Raw genomic sequence first — 22075 nt, 5'->3', positions numbered from 1 at the left:
CAATCCATTTAAAAATACTTACAAGCTTCCATGGCTACTTTTGGTTTGACAAACCCCTTAACTGGTACTTTGATAATATTATCTTTCTTGCTACTGTTTACTGTGGGCTTCTTTAGGCAATCTAAATTCCATTTCTTCCAAGCAAATTTCTGTGGCTTTAGACCTGAAAAGCAAAAGTTAACTTTAGAAAAAGACAGGCATATTGGTGTTACTTTTGAAAGCTATCCTATATCAAACATGTTATCCTTCATATGAAGTTTAGACTTTTGATTCCTTTTCAGGTCCCTAATCTGCAAACACTTATGGATGTGCTTAACTTTAAGCTAGTAAGCAGTCTCACTAACTTCCATAACAAAAAACAGGACTTTGTAGGACTTTGTTTCAGCTACACCAGACTAACACGGCTACATTTCTATAACTTCCATAGGCATACTCACATGCTTAAAGTTAAGCACAGGCATGAAACCTTGCAAGATAAGGCTCACAGACATGCTAATTCAAGCTGAGAGGGGAACTCTGGTTGAAGCTTGTATCCTACTTCCACGAGGAGTAAGGGAAATCAAAGGGAGAGTGTTCTCCCTTCGACTTCCTGCAGTGTGGACAGCGCCAAAAATCGAGTTAAGGTACATTGACTTCAGCTACGTAATTAACGTAGCTGAAGTTGCATATCTGAATTTGACTATATCCCATAGTATAGACACACTCAGTATGTATTTTGTGCAGATTAATGTTTATTTTATGTAATTAACAGAGACTTAACTTATGTCAGCATTTGGAATAACAATATTTTGTTAATTATGGTTTTATGAAAGATATTTAGATGGTTTTGCCAAAGCAGTTTGGTCTTTAGCACTTGTGCTCTAACTGCATAACTAATGCTTATTCATTTTACCATCTGCTGAGGAATTAAAAATAGTGATGTATGTTTTTCTTCAGTAGTTTTGAAATGAACATATTTAAAATTCATGTATTTGGTTCCCCATGGCTAATATAAACAAAGTTTGTTAGGGCACATGCTAGGCTTTCACTTACTCGAGTAGTGCTATTTTATAAAAAAACAATATTTATTTATTTCCTTCCATGTTTGAACCTTGAATATCCATTTTACTATTCAATATGATATTTTCTTTCATTATCTTAATTTATTATTTTTATTAACTGCTTTCTTCACTTGATTTTGTGTATGGCTATCTCAATATATATTTCATGAGAGGAAAAGTAACTTTATTTTGTAGTTGTTCCCATTCTTGACATTCTTTCATTGTAAATGTTTTTATTTTGTTAAGACCATAAGTTATCCTGGTAGAAGTGTATAATTTGCTTTATCTGGTGGCTTTCTATTTCCTTTCTAGTTGAATTTTTTATTGTCCCTAACCCAAAAGATTTCAGCACTGCCAGAAATATATGGAATCTAAGCCCCAGCAGTGGTCTTCTAGTTATCTTTTGGTATTTGGTCTGACTGAATTCTGGATAACTCCACCCACTATCTATTTAGCGTAGTTACTTATCACAGGCTAGATCTCTGGGTTTAACCAGCTCCTCCCACTGTAAGTCCCATTTGGGAGTTATGGTGCATAATTATCACCCAGCTGGCTAACAGGTATGCTGTTCAAAAGCTTCAGAAGGGTAGCCGAGTTAGTCTGTAACAGGAAAAACTTTAAAAACAACAAATAGACTAGTAGCACCTTAAAGACTAACAAACATGTAGATGGTATCATGAGCTTTCATGGGTGCAAACCACTTCTTCAGATGACTGGAGTGTTAGAAGTCCAGATGCAAGAATAAATAAGGGAAGGGGAAGGGGGAGAGAGGAAAAAAAGAGAAAAAAGGAGGGGAAAAGAAGGAGAAAAAAAAGAGAGAGAGAGACAGTGAGTAGATAGTTCAAATAGTTACAAGAGACTGATATGAACAATTAGCACCTCCATTGTTGGGTTGGTTGGTTAAGTCATTAGGGTGTGGAAGGTAGTGTGCAAGCCAGCAGATGTCCCTGTTCATACCATTTGCATAAGAATTCAACTTGTAAATGAAGTTAAGTTCCAATCTTTCCCTGTGTATTTGGCTTGTGGAATTGGTCTGAAACAATACAGTGACTTGGAGATCCATTAATGAATGTCCAGGAAGATTAAAGTGTTCTCCAATAGTTTTTTGTGTATTGTCTTTTTGGATATCTGATTTGTGTCCATTAATTCTTTCCGACAGAGACTGTCCAGTTTGGCCAATATACATGGCAGTGGGGCATTGTTGGCATAGATCACATTAGTGAATGTGCAGTTAAATCAGTCTCTGATTTGGTGGCTGATGTGGTTGGGTCTAGTGATGAGATCGCTAGTGTAGATGTGTGGGCAAAGTTGGCACCGGGGCTGATTGCAGGGGTGGGTTCCTGGGTGATTATGATGTAGGTGTGTTGCGTAGTTACCAGAAAGAATTTGTTTGAGGTTAGGGTGTTGTCTCTAGGCTGTGACTAGACTGCAGGCTTCTTTCGAAAGAGCCTCTTTCGAAAGCATCTTTCGAAAGAGCCTCTTTCGAAAGAGCGCGTCTAGACTACAATGCGCGGATCGAAAGATCGATCCGCTATTTCGAAAAAGAGCGTCCAGACTGCCGGACGCTCTTTCGAAATTGAAAGCCACCCGGAACTGCTTCTGTCAGGGCATGGGGGCAGCATTTCCTTCCGGGTGCTGCCTGCCTGCCCTTTGCAGAGACGCGTGGTGAGAGGGACACTCCTGAACACCCGTTGCTCTGCTCCTGCAGCTGCCTTTGCTGTCCCTTGAGGAATTTTGCAAGGCATTGCAGTGCTGCTTTGGAGTGCTCAGCTTCCTGGGACACCCCAGCAGCTTTTTTCTTTTGAGGTTTTTCTGCTTGCAGACCCTTATTTGTGGCATGGAGCCAGAGCTGCCCCTGGGCAGGCGAGGGCCCCACACCACCATACTGCAGCTGTTGCTGCATCTTCGTGAGACAATCATGAGGCTCCTTCCCGAACTGGACCCAGACCAGAGGGACGAGGGGTTCCCCCGTCCGGCAGCCACACTGCCCTTGCCTCCGAACTTTTTCGTGGACAGGCGTGTTTGGAGGTTTGACACCAGCTCTGACTGGTGGGACCGGCTCGTGATGGAGATCTGGGATGACCAAGACTGGCTACGGAACTTCCGCATGAGAAAGACCACTTTCCAGGAGCTGTGTACCTGGCTCGCCCCTGCTCTGCAACAGCAAGACACCCACCTGCGGCCCGCCATCCCCCTGGAAAAGAGGGTCGCCATTGCCCTCTGGAAGCTGGCAACCCCCGACAGCTACCGCTCCGTGGGACACCAATTTGGAGTGGGGAGATCTACTGTCGGGGCCGTCTTGATGGAGGTAAGTCATTGTCTGGGGACAGTCACAGTTTGGGGTGGGGGGAAGGGAGACTGTCAGGAAGGGCCAAGTGGAGTGGGAGTGGGAGGGAGCTCCTCCACTCACCCTGAATTGTGGGGGGGGGGGTTCTGAGGAGGGGATTCCCGGGCTGTTTGAGAGGGAAGGTGGGCGGTGGGTTCTCCTCCTAAGACATAAGGCACCCCTTCTAACACTTTGTTGTCTGTCTCGTTCTGCAGGTGGTGAGGGCCATCAATTCGGAGCTGCTCAACAGGCTCATCTGTCTACCGGATCTGGACAGCGTCATGGCCGGCTTTGCTGCCCTCGGCTTCCCCAATTGTGGAGGAGCGCTCGATGGGACACACATTGCCATCCGTGCACCGCCCCATCGAGCAGCCCAATTCATAAACAGAAAGGGCTACTTTTCTATGGTCCTCCAGGCCCTGGTCGACCATTGTGGACAGTTTTCGGACATTTGTGTTGGGTGGTCAGGGCGGGCACACGATGCCCGCATCTTCAGGAACTCGTACCTGTACCGGAGGCTTCAGGCAGGAACATTTTTCCCCCATCGCCAGTTTGCAGTTGGGGATGTGCACATGCCGGTGTGCATAGAGGCTGATGCCGCCTATCCCCTGATGCCGTGGCTGATGAAGCCCTACACTGGCCAGCTGGATGCGAGCAAGGAGCAGTTTAATGCTCGCCTTAACCGGGCTCGCAACCAGGTCGAATGTGCGTTTGGCCGTTTAAAGGGCAGATTCCGGTGCTTGCTCACACGCCTCGACATGGGGGAGACCAACATCCCCGAGGTGGTGGCCGCGTGTTGCGTCCTCCATAACCTCGTGGAGAGGAAAGGGGAGGCCTTCCTACCAGGGTGGGGGAGAGCTGCTGATGCCCAGGAGAGGCTCTTTGCCCAGCCCCGGACAGCTGCCATCCGCCAGGCTCACCGGTCTGCAGTTGGCATCCGGGAGGCCCTCCGGGACCAATTCTCCAGTGGAGGCCACTGAGTGCACTGAGGGGCTTCTGCCTGGGGACTGGGCCCTGGCCCCCAGTAGAAGCTTCCCTCCACAACCCATCTCCTGACCCAGTTTGGACACATCACTTACACCAGGGTGTGTTTCAAAATAAAATGTTCTCTTTACTTATTTATAATTTTGTACATATTATCAAACAATGTGGCAAACATAACAACATTTTTTTTCATTTTTGTTGTTGCCAAACTATATACAATAAACAAACAGTTCCTTTAACCCTTTGTTTGTGCTTTAACTGGGGTAATGGGGGTGATTGAAACCTGGAGGGGGGAAGGGGACTGGAAACCTGGAGGGGGGAAGAGGACTGGAAACCTGGAGGGGGGAAGGGGATCAGGTTGAACGGGGCTTGGCAGATTTCCCTTTCCTGGCTGGGCCTCGTGTTTGGGGTGCTCCACGGCTACGGGATCGGGTGATGCACCTGTCGGTTGGCTGGCTGCTGGGGGGCTCTTGGGACGTGGAAGCCTGGGGGAGAGGAGGGCCAGGGGGAGAGAGGGGCTGGGGAGCTGGGGGGGCTGGGGGAGAGGGAGGTCCAAGGGGGGAAAGGGATGCTGTTGTGGAAGGGGGGTTTGGTGGGGTGGGGTCATGGGGTGCTGGAGGAGCAGGACCAGGCACAGCAGCAGGCAAGCCGCTGACCTCCCTCAGGGTGGCGTACAGCACCGTGCGCTGCAGGACCAGCTCATTCATGAGCCGATCACGTCACCGCTCCTCTGCCTCCGCCCTCTGTAGCAGGATGGCGTTCTGCTCCTGCACAGCCTCGACGTGCTGCCGGAGGATGTCGGCGTAGACACGCCTGTGTCGGCGGCTCCCATGTCTCCGAGGTGGAGATGGAGATGGAGGTGGGGCTGGGGTGCTGCGGCCCTCTTCCACGGCTGGTCCGGCTGTGGAGGAAAAGAAGAAGACACAATCAGTCCTATAAACTGGACTCTGTAGCACTTACAATACTAACAGGATGGTTTATTAGGGGATGAGCTTTCCAGGGCCAGACCCACTTCCTCAGATCAGAGTAACACGGCTACATTTCTATCACAATCAGTCATGTGTGCAACAGCTGTCCAAAAGGGCATGCCCTCTCCCTTGAGACAGGGGAAGCAGACATTCTGAAGGTCACACTGTGTGTGTGTGTGTGTGTGTGTGTGTGTGAGAGAGACCTGGGCATCAGCCTGAGCATGACAGGTTTCCCTTGTGCATCACCCACTGTGCACCCACCCACCTACCTCCCCCCCCCCCCGGGTGTGACACAAAGTCACTGTACTCACCTGCTGCTTCCTCTCCCGTGCCAGATGACGCCTGGGAGGCCTCAGAGGTCTGGGTGACTGGCTCCAGGGTGAGGGTCGCCGTCTCCTCGGTGTCCTCCTCCTCTGGGCCCATGTCCCCGTCTCCAGACTGCTGTAGCTCCCGCTCTGGAGCGTCCACCACCGGGTCTGCCAGTCCGGACTGCACGAACCTCCGTGGTGTGCGTGCTTCTGCACTGCCACCCAGGATCTGGTCCAGCTCTGAGTAGTAGGGGCAGTAGTGGGGGGCTGCCCCAGACCGGGAGCTCTCCTCCCTGGCTTTGGCGTAGCCCTGCCGCAGCTCCTTCACTTTGGAGCGCACCTGGTCCTGGGTGCGGGGGTAGTGGCCCTTCTGGGCCAGGGCTTCAGCCATGCGGCCATAAATGTCGGCGTTTCGCCGCCGGCTTTTGAGGGCCTGTAAGGCCTCCTCCTCTCCCCACAGCTCCAGCAGGCTCTTTATCTCTGCGCCGGACCAGGATGGTGCCCGGCGCTTGGAGCCCTTGGCTGGGTCCCCAGAAGGCTTGGAGGAAGGGCCAGGACGCTCTTGGGGCTGTGACATGCTGCAGCAAGGTCGCCGTGTGCTCTGGCTCCTTGTCTGCAGCAAGTGGCTGTGAGGGTGCGCCTGTCCCTTTAAGGAATGGCTGCAGCCAGGAACCACAGACGTGCAACCCATGGCCCAGATTGTCCACCAGGGCTTCTTCCTGGAGGCCAATAATTTCGAAAGAAAGGGCTCCCCCCGTCCAAACTCACGTTCTTTCGACGGATCTCCCTCGAAAAAGGCGTTCTTCCTCGTGAAACGAGGTTTACCGCCGTCGAAAGAAAAGCCGCGTTCTTTCGATTTAATTTCGAAAGAACGCGGCTTGAGTCTGGACGCAGGGGAAGTTCTTTCGAAAAAAGGCTACTTTTTTCGAAAGAACCCCTGAGTGTGGACACGGCCTAGGTAAGGACTGGCCTTTTCCTCAAGGACTCTGAGAGAGAGGGGTCATTTTCCAGGATAGAATGTAGATTGATAATGCATTGGACTGGTTTAAATTGTAGATGATGGCAAGTGGAATTTCGTTTTCTCTTTTGGGCCTGTCTTGAAGTAGTTCATGTCTGGGTACTCTTTTGGCTCTGTTAATCTGTTTTTTCACTTCTCCGGGTGGGTATTTCAGTTTTATGAAAGCTCTATATAGATCCTGTAGGTGTTTGTCTCTGTCTGTGGGATTGGAGCAAATCCGGTTATATCTTAGGATATGTCTACACTACCACCCTAGTTTGAACTAGGGTGGTTAATGTAGACAACCAGAGTTGCAAATGAAGCCCGGGATTTGAATTTCCCGGGCTTCATTTGCATATTGCCAGGCGCCGCCATTTTTAAATGTCCGCTAGTTCGGACTCCGTGCCCGTGGCTACACGCGGCACGAACTAGGCAGTTCGGACTAGGCTTCCTATTCCGAACTACCGGTACACCTCATTCCATGAGGAGTAACGGTAGTTCGGAATAGGAAGCCTAGTCCGAACTACCTAGTTCATGCCGCGTGTAGCCGCGGGCACGGAGTCCGAACTAGCGGACATTTAAAAATGGTGGCACCCGGCAATATGCAAATGAAGCCCGGGAAATTCAAATCCCGGGCTTCATTTGCAACTCTGGTTGCCTACATTAACCACCCTAGTTCGAACTAGGGTGGTAGTGTAGACATACCCTTAGGGCTTGGCTGTATACAATAGATTGAGAAATGTGTCAGCTCTCACTGGGAATTAGCTTTCTTTTTGACCAGAGAAACAATAAAAATATACCCCATAGTCAAGGTTTCATCTAAGCCAGTGGTCCCCAACGTGGTGCCATGGTGCCTGCCAGGGCATTTATGTGCGCCCGCCAAATGATCTGGGCCAGCCCCGCCCCCGGGCGTGTGGCACATGCGTGGTGCCAGCCTTGGGCGTGGGGAGCATGGGCAGCCGCTGCCCCGGGCACGCGGCACAGTGCTGGCCCTGGGTGTGTTGCACATGGGCGACCCTACCCACAGGCACACGGTGCATGCGCGGTCCCGCCCTGGACATGCAGCACGTGAGAGGCCCCACCCATGGATGCCCGGCAGCTCCAAAAAGTTGGGGACCACTGATCTAAGCTGTGGGGCAGCACAGCCTTGCAGCTGCTTAATCAGCCCCATCCAGTCAGGGGTTCAGGACATGGAGCTGCCTGAATGGGTGGGGCTTATTTAGCAGCTGCAGGGCTGTGCTGCTGCGCAGCTTAGGGCTAGCGTCAGAATAAGGTACTGAACTTGAGCTACATCAATTGCATAGCTTAAGTCGAAATAGCTTATTTTGGCTTTTGGCACTGTCTACACAGCAGGAAGTTGAATGAACAACATCCCGAAATGAGATTTTTAATGCATTCTTTTTTTTGCCTTTTTAATGCATTCTTGTCTCCTGGTAATATCAACATAATTTTTTGCCTGAAAAACAGTGCTTTTCAATAGAAGGGGAAATTTGGAAAAAAACATTTTTGACATTTTACAGATATGTAAAAATATATTTCTACTGTTTACCAGAAGTGCAATGTTTATTACACAGTACCAATCCACAGGTTAGTGAAGCCCACATTGGTTAAAATGTAAACAAATAAGCACAAAAGTAGTTGGCATCTGATATATAATGAAGAGTCCTGTGGCACTTTATAGACTAACAGATTTATTGGAGCATAAGCTTTTGTGGGCAAAGACCCACTTCATTATGTCATGCATCTGATGAAGTGGGTCTTTGCCCACGAAAGCTTATGCTCCAATAAATCTGTTAGTCTATAAGGTGCCACAGGACTCCTCGTCGCTTTTGCAGAATCAGACTAACACTGCTACCCCTCTGATACTTGATCTATAATTAACAGTCCGGCTGAAGTTCAGTTTAAGAATATAAGGATGATAGGGGGTTAGAGGCATGGTATGTCTATGTCAGTATCTAGCACTCTCCCAGTATTCTGGCCAAAACCAGATGCTTCTGAAGGAATGAACAGAGCAGGGCAATTATGGAAAATATATTTCCCATGTGACAGTGTACATAAACCCTGACTAGCATAGATGGGATAAGGAGCTGCTTTGGGCTGGACTGATCCTCTCATGCTGCTACTGTAAATCATGCCAGGATTGTAGGAGGAGTTAAAAATGGAGTTAACTCCACTTGTAAAGAAACAAATGGTTCAGCTTCTCCAGCCCTGGACAGAGGACAGCATACCGACTGAGCCCCTGTCCTTGTGGAAGGAGTATGCAGAGCCCCTGAGTTGAAAGGGAAAAGAACAGAGGCATTATAGCCCAATGAGCTCTGATGTAGACTCTGAGGGTACTTCTACACAGCGGCATTATTTCAGAATAACTGATGTTATTCCAAAATAACAGTGTGCATATACGCTACAAGCCTTTATTTCAAAATAATGCAAAACTGGAGGACTTCTTACTTTGACTCATGGTAACCCTAGTTTCATGGGGAGTAAGGGACGCTGAAGGAAGAGTATTCTTCCTTCGATTTCCTGCTATGTAGACAGTGCCAAAAGCTGAAATAAGCTATTTCGAATTGAGGTACGCAATTGACATAGCTGGAGTCGCATAACTTAATTTGACTTTAGCCCTGCTGTGTAAATGTAACCTGAAAGAGTCCCATACCCTAGAGGAAACTGATTATAAGTGTTTCTTTAGTTTAACCTGTTTTGCTGACTATGGATTGTTTGGGGGCATTACTAAGGTACGGGATATGTCAGGTGAAAGTCCCTAGCTGGAAGGTTGCTGGCTCACTGAAAAGATGTCCCACAGCAGCCTCTGGGCTGGGAATGGAGTAATTGCATTCAAGCATGTGCACTCCCCATATAATTCCTAACCAACCACAGACAGATTTTTGACTGTCATCCAGTTCCAGCTTCTGGAAGTTTTAGGGAACTCGGAGCATGGAGTTTTGTCCCTGCCCATCCAGGCTAATAGGTATTGGTGGACCTATCTTCCATGAACTTATCTAATTCTTTTTTGCATTCAGTTTTACTTTTGGTCTTCAAAACACCCCATGACAATGAGTTCTACAATTTAACTGTGTGCAGTGTGAAGACGTACTTTTTAATGTTTGTTTTAAACCTGCGGCCTATTAATTTCACTCCGTGACCTCAGTTTGTTGTATTAGGTAAAAGGGTAAATAACATTCACTATTCATTTTCTCCAACACCATTCATGATTTTATAGACCTCTATCAAATCCTCCCTTTAGTAGTTTCTTTTCCAAACTGAGCAGTTCCAGTCTTTTTAATCTCTTCTCATATGGAAGCTAATAATATCTGTTGTTCTTTTCTATACTTATTCTAATTCTAATATATCTTTTTGAGAAGGGATGACTACAAATACACACAGTGTTCAAGGTATGGATATACTAGGGCTTTCTATAGAGGCATTATGATATTTTCTATTTTATTATTTATCCCTTTCCTAAGGGTTTCTAACATTTTAGTAGAGTTTTTGATTGCCACTACACATTAACCAAATATTTTCTGAGAACTAATCATAAAGAATTCAAGATTTTTTCTTGAGTGGCAACAGTTAATTTAGAATTTATCATTTTATATGTATAGTTGGGATTATTTTTTCCAATGGGCACTTATCACCATTGAATTTCATCTCCATTTTGTTACCCAGACACCAAGGTTAGAAGAACCCTTTGTAACTCTTCACAGTCAGCTATGGACTTAATTATTTTCATCTGAAAACTCTGTCACTTCACTGTCCCCCTTACTGTTCACTTCTCCAAATTATTTATGAATATGTTACACAGCACAGATCTCAGAGGGATCCTTGGGAGACCCTATTTCCCGTCTTCATTGCGAAACATGAGCATGCATTCCTAACCTTCATTTCCTATATTTTAATCAGTATCCATGAGAGTACCTTCCTTCTTATCCAACAACTGCTTACTTTGCTTAAGAGCTGTTGCTGAGGGAGCTTGCCAAAGATTTTTTAAATCCAGCTTCACTACATCAACTGACTCATCCTTGGGTATGTGCTTGCTGACACCCTCAAAGAATGTTAATTGATTGATAAAGCATGATTTCCTTTAAAAAAAGTCTCTTTCCTCCAAGGTATAGTGTTCAATAAAAGCTACAGATTATTAACGTACCTTGGTAATAGTCCATCATACATTTATTAATAATACAAATTTCAAATCAAATTCTTCTGCCAAAGGAGGTCTATTAGAATAGACACAGCTTGGTCCCTGTTATAATCTTTATAGAAAATTAAAAAAAATCTCCTGGAAAAAAATTGCATTCATCCAAGGCTTTCCAGTTCCAAGTATTTTCATAGGACATTTACAATTAATTCAGGGGTAAGATGTTCTTGTGCTCCCTCCAAAACAGATAATTCACACTGTCTGTCTCTGCCTGTATTCTTTTCCAATAATCAGTCTGGAAGATTTTTCATTTTTGCTCCATTGTTGTGCTCACCACAGATTCTTTCTGAATAGTCCCTTCACATAGGATCATAGAGAAAGTGACAATATGGTTCACTGCACACACACAGCAGTGAAAAAGCCTGCCAGACCTATTAGCAGAACATAGAACCTATGAAAGAGCCATTCAGGTGGCAATGAAACCATTGAACAGGCATTTGCCAACCCCAAGCATACACTGTGAGTTTCTGAATTTTCTGTCAACACAACAGGACCTTATTTAAAATTTTCTTTAGAGATATTTCATTAGCGTGTTGCTGAAGATTATAAAATCATATCTCTAAAAATGCATCATCCCCTGGGACTGCCGTTGGGCATAGAGGTTCCAGTTGAATAATACTGCATAGGGATCCATAAATCCAAATGACGTCCTTGAGAACTGAGATACCTACAGCTACAAAATAATTGGCTTAAATAAATCCTCATTCAGTTCCATGTTTATTGTTTCCTTAAATAAGTAAAAACTTTTGTTCCTCAGAGATTATGATGAACTATCAGCTCAAATTACCTCCATTTGTTTTCCAATCTACCACCAATTGTTTTCAATCCTCTAACCAAGAGTTGGAATTTGAGATATTAATGTTCCAGACTCAGAAAAGCATCTTTGACAATAGCAAAATGCAGGACTATGTAGCACTTTAAAGACTAACAAGATGGTTTATTAGATGATGAGCTTTCATGGGCCAGACCCACTTCCTCAGATCAAATAGTGGAAGACAATAGTATTTGACAATACTATTTGACAATACTTGGACAATAGTATTTTTAATAATAGGTCAGTATTAATCATTCATTTTAATTATTTATTATTATTATTAATAATAATAATAATTAATAAAACTAGTAGGGGGTAAAAGTAATAAGTTCTGAATGAGGGAAAGATATATTGAAATCTGTAATTCTTAATATATACATTTCAAAAATATATTTAAACTAACAGTACCTGATACCCATTGAAAAATTAAATCTACTAATCCATCTTTAAATGCATCATCAAAAGATTTACTGGATTCTGGAAATGCTTCACAAAAAGAAACATATATGACTTGTGACAAACAATCAGGATATACCTGCCAAAATAAGAATTAAACTGAATAAAATAACTATAAGATTACAAAATGAGTTTTAGTACTAAATTCACTATAGTTATAATTCTGTTTACATAACAAAATTAAAGCAAAATTTTGCATTCAGTCTGAACTGTAAATGCTAGAACATATCTGGAATCTGGTCCAAGTTATGTTATAACATATGTTACATACTGTAATCATTGAACTAACACATTCAAAAATAGTTTGTCTTTATTATTTGTACAAAATATTAAATATCTGTGTCAAATACAATAGCAGGTATAATGATCAATACCTTGGTGAAAAATGGTACAAGTCAAGGTTGCTAGCAAGAACAAGAATTGTGAAATGCTGATTCCAAAAGACTATATTTATAATCTCTGAATGAGTCATTATGAGCTCAAATGAAGCATGGAAGAGTGAATTGGGAATAAAAAATAGTTTAAGGTTTAAGTAATCACTATATGTAATGAAAAGTAAGCATTTTGGAAAATTTTGGCATATTTATTTTAGGATTAAATTTCATTAGTCACATATTGTTTGACCTAGGTATTAATTTCAGATTGCCTGCATGTTGTCATAATATTAGAAGTTGTCACTCTCCTCTCTTTTTTCTCTATCCCTCCCTCCTCCACTCATACAGCTCTGTTTTGTCTACCTAGATTACATAGGTTCAAATATTTGCGTATGAACTTTTGCACTGTCAGCATTTTTATAAAGCTAAAAATATCTATTCAGATAACATTTTCATAAGAAAATACTATGCAAACATTTCAACAATTGAAAACTATGAGTTTCTTTTAAATTTCATAAGCTGCATAAAAAAAACACAGCTGCTGCCACATATCAGTGTGAAATTTAAATCCTATATCATATCTAGAATCTGGTCCAAGGTATGTTGTGATATATGTTGCATACTAAACATGCCATACAAATATATTTGTAATTATCTCTTCTTCTAATTTCTTCATGTGAGTGGGAGGCAACTGCACCTCAAGCAGAACAACACCTCATGGACTTGCACATGGACTTTCTAGACCTAATGACTAAATAGGTCATTGACTAAAATGACTAAATTTTCTCATGGTTAATTATAGTACTTTGTGGCTACAAGGCCCCCAGGAGGAAAAAATCTAGTCAGAGTAAATTGTTTGTAAAATTGTGTACTGAGTGAATTGTGACGAAATAGCCTTGTAATAACTTTAATACAACCCAAAACTGTAGTGAGTTCCAAGTGCCACAGCCTCTCAGAGTGAGAACTACTTGTAGGAAAAATCAAGAGTCAATCCTAGTTTATTGGATGTTCTTTGGTGATCATCACCACAGGATCTGAGAACCTCATTTAAATTATTTAAATAATCCACATAACTCCTATATAAGGATTGCCCCACTAATCCTAAGGAAGATTGCAATCCCTCTTGTTAGGCCCAGCTGATAATGTGTACCTTAAGAGGTAGATAATTATGTTTTCAGCATTAATTGATATGTAATTTAATAGAATTCTGAATTGTGTTTTTCAGTAGGAGTATGTTACATAAGATAACATTTTCAAAAGTACTTCAAGGCTAGGTTTACAAAGGAGATTTAGGTGTTGCAACTCTGAGCCTAACATTTCCAAAAGTATTTCAAGGCTAGGTTTACAAAGGAGATTTAGGTGTTGCAACTCTGAGCCTAACTCCTAGGAGCCTTGCCACCCAGTGTTATTCCCAGCAATGAGTTTGTCACCACGGCACCTCATACAACACATAGAGAGAGTTAAGAACCTAATAAAGGGATTTTCAGAAGCCAGTAGTGAAAGGCAGAGAAGGCAGGGTTTAGGCAGCTAAGCAGCTGATTTTATATGCCTGGCTGACAGGCCAGAGAGAGGAAAGTCTCTCTTTCTAGGATCTCAGTTGCAAAAACCCTCTCTTGTACTTAGGTATTTATGCCAGGTCAACTGCCTAGGTAGCCCATTCTCTACCTGCCAAAATGCTTGCTTTCTCTCTCTTTCTTTCTTTCTCTCTCTCTCTCTCTCTCCCATGCTCATTTTAGATACCTCTCTCATTCTGGTTTTAAATTTACCTGTGCCCTGGATGTTTTTTGTGCAGATGCTGTGCTCTATCCCCTCCCCCACAAACATACACTTCCGCCCATTTATCAGTGACTTGCATCCAGTGCCTGACAGGTAACAGGTGTACTCAGAGCACACCTACAGGATAAGGCCCAGCAGGTGAGGTAGGCATTCTCTTTCTTACTTCAGGGCTTCAACTACTGCTCTGAACAGCCTGTTAGCTGACAGCAGCACTTAGATTGCTTTGTAAATCCTTACTAGAAGAAACTTAGGTGCTCAAAGTACCTCGTCAGCTAAAGAGATTATGTGGCACATCAGCCATAGCTTTAAAATGTCAGCAGAACCTAAGTGGGGGAATTAGGCATCTATTTACCTATTTTGGTGCCTAAATCCCTTTAAAATCTGACTTTTTGTCCTGTGATGCTTTTGAAAATTTTCATGGGGCAAGCTGCTGCTCCCTAACTTCTACTTCCTTTTGTTCAACCAGGGAATGTTTGTGGTTATGTGGGTGAGGAAGCTTGTTTCTGTATGCTTTCTCCTTTTGACATGCCAATTTCCATGCAATTAATGCATTTTTCCACACTATCTACCAGAGAGAAGAAGAACCTTAAAACTTGTCAGACTCATATAACTAATCATTGCAACTCATACGTCACCATACCCTTACCTGAAAAAAAGCATCTTTAGTATCACTGGGGACGCATAGGAAAAGTGAAACAAAACTGTCTGCAATTCTGTCAAACAAGTGATCTTGATTTTCTCGATTAGGCTTAAAAAGAAAAAGCAACAAAAAATAAGGAAGTTATGAATTCACATGATGTTCAGAATTTAGGCCCTGACTCAGCAGGGTACTCATACATGCGAGTAATCCCACTACAGATAGTGGGATGACTCACATGTTTATAGTTAGACATGTACATAAATACCATGTTGAACTGTGGCTTTAGCAATAGTATTTAATCTGATAGTATCATGAAAAATATTGTAATCCATATTCCCAAAGTAATTTTACATGTTGCTGTATTCTCCCCCCCCCTTAAATTAACAGTTTTCTTAATTTATTGCAAAAGCTCTTGATTTGGCACAGCACTTAAGCACCTGCTTATACTGAAGCATGTGTTAAATCTATCCTTATTAAGGATTTATTCCTTATTAATAATTGTCTTTATTATTTAAGCACTACCTTCAATTTTGGGCTGAAGTGCTGTATTGAGTCACCAGTAGTTCGCAAGCCCTGTAATGTACTGAGTATTTTCCCTTGGCTATTCAGTTACTTATATACATATTGATAGTCCCAGGTAATAAAATTAGTGACATTTTTGCTTTATGTTCCTATATATAAGTATTTCAGAACAAACTTGCATAAATTTTAGCATCATTAAATAAATTAAGCAAAGCTCAAGTAAACAGTCAATGCTAGTGTAAAGTTTTACTTTCTTATTCAGTAATATAAAGCTTCTATTTAAATGAATCTTTAAAAGTAAAACCTTGGCAATTAGGTTAAAGTTAAACAATTTCATTCTGGGCCTACTTCTGCTCCCATTGAATCTATTCAATCTATGGATGATGATTTTGTAACACAAGAAACCTTTATTTTGTACATTTGATTAGAAAAGATGTAAGAGTAACTTGTGTCATATGTTTATACCTTAAAATTTTGAAGAAACCACCACCAAAAACAATCTTGTAAAACAGCAATAGATGCTTCTGAGAGAAACAACTTTTTCCAAACTTTAAAAACTTCTTCCTGTTGAAACAAATCTTCTGTTGAATGTATTTATTAATGTATTTATTAAGTGGTACACTTCATGACAAAATTTTAAAAAGTCTTAGCTTCAGCAAACATTGGGAAACCCCTTTTGAGGGAAAAGCTTAGCTTTAAGATGAAGAGAAGCAGTTTCTTTCAAAATTATCCATTATGTGGAATAAAGCATTTTCAAGTAGATACGCTGAAAGCCTGATTTTCTTAAGTGCCAAGCATTTGCAGTTTGCATTGACTTTGATGGGAGTTACAGATATCCAGCACATCTGAAATTCAGGTCCTAAATGTCTCAAATTTGACACTCAAAAACTGCGATACATAAAATTAGTGATGTCTTAAGTAGTGTCTTCTTCATTTGAATCCTAAAAATGAGTTCAACACAATAGTAATTTAAAAACAATACCTCACAGTAAAAGAATGCAGTTAGCAAAATCAATACAGCAAATTAATATATTGGTTCCATTTAGTCCCCTCTGCATTAGGTAACAGACATAAATTATGACCTGTGCATGGCCCCTGTGCAGAGATATTAGTGAGCTTTAGGTAATAACACCAACAGACTCACCAGACCCCTGGGCAAAGCGGGGTGGGGGGTGGGAGGAGGAGGGACAGCAAAGCATTTGTGTCTCGGAGTGCTCTGCTTGCCCTCACTCGGGACACCACGGCACTCTACAACATGGAACCATTCCTGCCCCTGGGGACTCTGCTGCATCTCGTGGACACGTTGCCAGCAACCTGGCTGCACTGTCTACAGGATGCCATCCGGGAGGACCATTGAGGGGCTGTCAGGATCCAGGGGGCCCTGAGGGAGAGCTTCCACCCTGAGGAGAGCTAACAGTCTCCCCGGTCTGCCCCACTGGGGGCTTGTGCCCCATTCCGCCCTCTCGTTCTTCCACTTACCCTTCCTTAGCCCCCCCCCCCTTCCTGATGTCAAATAAAATGCACTTTTGTCTGAAAAATACAAACTCTATTTATTTAACAAAACTGGGGAGGATGAAACTCTGGGGAGATTGGGAAGGGCGGCAGGAGCGGAGAGGAGAAAGGGTGGGAGAGGGAAGGGGGAAAACTTGGAGGAGGGAGCTGGAAGGGGGAAGCAAGGGGAAGAAGGGGGAGGGGAAGCTCATCACTCAGGGGTGGGGGGTCTCGCAGGGCCAACTGCTTCCCAGCACTGCAGGGGAAGGGGGCCTCAGCACCCCTGGGGGGATGGGGAGGAGGGTACGGAGGTTGAGGTGGGGGGGGTGGAGATTGAGGAGGAGGGTGTGGAGGTTGAGGAGGAAGAGGTGGGAGAGGAGGCAGGACTGGGAGAAGGAACAGTAGCTGGGGAGGGGGCATCAGGCGCGGGACCGGCATGGGGCAGCACTCTCTGCACCAGGGCCTGCAGATGGTGACAGATGGCATGACCCTGGGCAAGCAGCTCCCGCCGGAACTCCCATTCTTCCTGCGCCCGCTGCTCCACAATCCGGGTCTGGGCTCACAGGGCCTGCAGGTACTGCTCTTGGTACCTCTGCTGCGTGGTGTTGCTCCTGCTGGGGCCGCGGGTACAGGAGCATGTCCTGGGCGGTGCGGCTGTAGAGAAAGAAGAGAAGTGGTCAGTTCTCCCTGGGGACACAGTGGATGATGCCCAACCCCCCGTCCCCCACGAGGTGAGGGAGACTGTGCCTTGCATTGTCAGAGCCGATGTGTTTGCACAGGACTGGGAGCTGCCCCGAGGTCGTACCTGTGCTTCTGTGCTGTGTATAGTGCAGCTGGGGTGGAGGGAGGGGGGAGATGTCCCTGCCCCATGTAGAGGGGGCATGTAAAGGGAGGGCGTCCTGCTGTGTCCCACCCCGAGGTCGGGAGTATGTTGGGTCTCTTCATACACACGTGCGGCTATCAGGCCACGGCCCCTGTGTGGCATGCAGCTGGAGCCACCTGCCCAAGGGTGGCACGGCACGTGTCCGCATGTGCATAGGTGGCTGCGTTATCCGTGAGAGGCATGGCCCATGTGCGCGATCCCTGGTCTCCCTCCCCACTTCCCCCTGGGTAGGGGACAGTGCTGGCATTTACCTGGTATGGCCTCCCCAGACGACCCTGCCGACTCCGGTGCCGGGACAGCTGGTGGTAGCCTTTCTGCTGCGCCCAGGTCAGGGCCCTCAGCTCCCAGCTTGCTGCCCCCCGGGCTGGCGCGGACCACCCCGCCCCCCAGGATTCGGCCAAGGGCTGGGAAGTAGGGGCAGGTGGTAGCCCCTGATGCAGTGCTGCCCCTAGTGGCCCTGGTGTATGGCTGCCTGAGCTCCTTTATTTTCAGGTGCAGCTGCTCCTGGGTGCGCCTCTGTCCCTTGCAGGCCATGGAGGCCGCTATGCGGCCATAGATGGTGGCATTCCTTTGACTGGTGTGGAGATCACGGACATTGGGGGCCTCCCCCCACACTTCAATGAGGTCCATGATCTCCGCACCAGTCCAGGCGGGGGCGCGCCGTCTATGGCCCCTGGCTGGCCCCTGGGCACTGGGGGACTGGGCGGGGGACACTGGACTGGTGCTGGCTGCCCGGCTCATCGTCTGACCACTGGGTGCAGAGCTGTCAGGGCTGTCTGTCTGCATGCAGGCCTCTGGCTCGCACGTGCCCAGTGGCCAGACTCTACCCCTTTAAGGGCCCGGGGCTGGGGGGGGGGAGAGGAGAGGAGTTTTCCTGGTTTGACCCAGAGTGGCCACCAGGGCTCCTTGGGAGGGCTGAAGGCCCCCTATTTTGAATTAAGTGTCTACACAGCACTTAATTCAAATTAGCTATTTCGAATTTGGCATTACTCCTTGTAGAATGAGGTTTACCAAATTCAAAATATGTGCTCCTCTATTTCGAATTAAATTCGAAATAGCGGTTTGCATGTGTAGACACTATTGAGGTTAATTCGAAATAACAGCCGTTATTTCGAATTAACTTTGTAGTGTAGACATACTCTAGTTGATGTACTGTAGACATACTCAGGGGCTGTGTCTACATTGGCACCCCTTTCCGGAAAAGGGATGCTAATGTAGACTTCGGAATTGCAAATTCCGCGGGGGATTTAAATATCCCCCGCGGCATTTGCATTTACATGGCTGCTGCTTTTTTCCAGCTTGGGGATAAGCTGGAGAAAAGCGCCAGTCTAGACGTGATTCTCCGGAAAATAAGCCCTTTTCCGGAGGATTTCTTATTCCTACTAGACTGGCCGGAAAAAAGCGGCAGCCGTGTAAATGCAAATGCCGCGGGGGATATTTAAGTCCCCTGCGGAATTTGCAATTCCGAAGTCTACATTAGCATCCCTTTTCCGGAAAGGGGTGCCAATGTAGACACAGCCTAGGAAAACGAACTGTAAGAATAGCGAAGAAAGGTTGTGTAGTTCTTGTCACTGGAAATTTTTAAGAACATGTTAGATAAATATCTGTCAGAGATATTGTAGATATTTGTAAGCACTTACACACTGTTTGTGCCATAGATTACTATCCCTTCTTCCTTGTTAAGTAATGGATTTACACTTTCCTTCATCCTACTTCTACTGATTTTATATAACCTTTTTATTGCCTTTTATGTCTCTCTCTGGTTGTAACACATTCTATGCTTCTCTGATTTTGTCCCTACATGCTTCTGCTCTTCTTTTATACTTATCTTAGCAATTGGTCCTTGTTTTCACTCTTTTTATTATTCCTTTTTAATTTTCAGGTAATTAAAGAGCTCCTGATGCAGCTATATTTATTTCTTCCCATCTTTCCTCTGATTTGGGATAGTTTGTGGTTATTCCTTTAATGTTGTCCCTTTGAGAATTCTAGCTGCCCTTAACTGTTTCTCTTAAGATTTCTTTCCCTTGGGACATTGTTTGCTGTTTCTCTACTAAACAAAAGAGGCAGGTGAATGGCATTGAAGGAGATTTTGAACATTGCGAATTTGATTTTTTCCATATTGTTTGAGCATCTCTACTGGCTAGAAGAGAAAAGCTGAATATCTCGCCAAAAAAAAAATCTGATTTTGGTGCCAACTTGCAAAAAAATAACTAAAACTATTCACTAAGAACTAAATAATTAATAATAATAGTTAGCATTAGCACAGAGAAGTAGGTGGACACTGGAAGGGTTCATTCTTGCTGTCACAGGAGGCAAAAAGGAACTGAGGGATAGCAGGGATTGTTCCACCTTTTATGCTCTTGGGTGGCAGGTGCAACATACAGCGGGCATAGCCCTAGTGGGCACTACTGGCCAAAAGATTCGTTTGTACAAATAGGGTGCATGAGCACTAAGAGGAGAATCCATGTGCACTCTTCAGAAGAAACAAAGGGCTTGTCTTCCCTGAACTGTTAGCTCAAGGTGTAACTTGAATTTTTCCCTAACCTGATTCCTGTACACAAACAAAAACAAACCTCTAGCCAAATTAAGTGATGCTTTACATTTCAGCTAGATAGTGTCTTGGAGAATTGTGGTGTGTATGTGTTAAAGTTTGAGTACTGCTGTGCTAGTAATGCAACAAGATGCAGGAACTTGAATTACAGCAACTTATTACTGTCTCACAGAATCACTTTGATAATCCAATCACTCTGTGTAGCTTGAATGGTGTTTTGCAGTATGGTCACTCTTACTTTCCTCTCACTTGGGCTAGGTATGGGGATCTCACGTGCAAGGTATGGGTCAAAGCCAGGGTCTGAGTTATAAGGGACATAATCTGAGTTCAGTTCAGTTCAGAGGGTCCAAGGCCAAAAGTAGCAGTAGAATGTCACACCATACTATCAGATTGGAATCAAGGTCAATGAGTTTGCACTATGTCAGAGCCAAATGACTCTGCCAAAGTAAGGTTAGTAGAACAGAGGCAGGGTAAGCTGCCAGTAGTGGAGTGGAAAAATAGGAACCAAAGCAGGATAAGGAGTTAGGATCAGAGCAGTGGACCAGGAACCAGAAGGAAGGCTTGGCTTCATGAACAGGACTGGGCCAGAAACCAGCAATGAGGCAAGGTATGAGTAGTGTGCAGCAGGAAGCTAGAAAGCCACCTGGGTGCACAGACAGCCACTCCATGTTGTCCATAGGGCAAACAGACAATGCAGTAGGCTCTGCCAGTCAGGACATCAATGACTTATTGAAGTTGACATTTATAATCCAATTTAACAAAGCTGAACATGCATGTCCTCACTAAGCACATTCAGTTGACAGAGTATATGCCCACTACCATGGCTAACATTGACTCACGCAGTGATGCACTGTGACTAGCCATCCCACAGTTTCTGCTGCTCATTTGAATTTTGAGTTAGGCTCTCAATGCCTGATTGGACAAAAACATTGTCATGGGTGGTTCTGGGTACTTGATGTCAACTTCCCACGATGTACTTACTCCCCCCACCCTTCTCTTTCTCCTTGAAAACAATGGTAAACAATCATTTTGCACCCTTTTTTCCCCAGGTTATCCACACAGACACCATAATATGGCAATCATGGACCATGATGTCGAGGGGCAGGTGCCCCTCAACAGTCCAGACGTCCCCAAAGTTTGGGTCGCTGCCCCTTTTTCCAGGACAAACGCGACCTGTAGGCTCAGTTCATAGCAAATGTCTCTCTATCAGAGTATATACCCCTGCAAACTCTGCTCAATAGTGCAGGGTAGATACACCCCATCACATACGCTTAGCTGCACACTGCTGTGGCAGGCATTGCAAACATCTCATACATTATCCTGTGGTTTGTCCAGAGCCTACCCAACATCTGCCTGTGCAAGGAAGAAAGTGAGGAGACCACACATACAGATGTGCAGGAACCCATTGAATAGAGCAATTGGCATATTCTGGTAGCAGTCAGACATGTTGACACAATGGAATGCTGATTCTATTACTATGAGTCAAGCACAGACTGGAGGGACCGCATAATTATGCAGCTGTGGGACAAGGACCAGTAGATGCGAAAATTTTGCATGCATAAGGCCACTTTCACTGAACTTTGTGAATTGTTTCTTCCATCGTGACACACAGCAATACCAAAATGAGATGCACGCTGACAGTTGAGAAGTGAGATCTTGTTTATACTAACCTCCAGCATAGCTGAAGTCAACATATTTACCATTGCATGTGGTAAGGTTGGTGCGGGCTGCTCTTCCATCAACTCTAGCTACT

At 44.8% G+C, this 22075-nt stretch overlaps 1 protein-coding gene across 9 annotated transcripts in view; it reads right to left on the bottom strand.

Moving 5' to 3' along the window:
• Positions 1-22075, bottom strand: part of FAM227B (family with sequence similarity 227 member B) — a 225148-nt gene that overhangs the window by 164245 nt on the left and 38828 nt on the right. For 8 of the 9 annotated variants that reach the window (XM_075897177.1, XM_075897178.1, XM_075897176.1 and 5 more), the window contains 4 exons: positions 15863-15961; positions 14882-14983; positions 12038-12164; positions 23-163 (listed from right to left, as the gene is read on the bottom strand). In XM_075897177.1, the coding sequence (XP_075753292.1) occupies positions 23-163; positions 12038-12164; positions 14882-14983; positions 15863-15961 (469 nt within the window). The remainder of the gene's footprint in view (positions 1-22; positions 164-12037; positions 12165-14881; positions 14984-15862; positions 15962-22075) is intronic. The other variant, XM_075897180.1, reaches the window with a different exon arrangement.

Source organism: Pelodiscus sinensis, chromosome 14 (assembly GCF_049634645.1).
Source record: "Pelodiscus sinensis isolate JC-2024 chromosome 14, ASM4963464v1, whole genome shotgun sequence".
Lineage (NCBI taxonomy): Eukaryota > Metazoa > Chordata > Testudines > Trionychidae > Pelodiscus > Pelodiscus sinensis.
The sequence above is the reverse complement of the archived record's forward strand: the minus strand, read 5'-3'. Positions and strand labels throughout refer to the sequence as shown.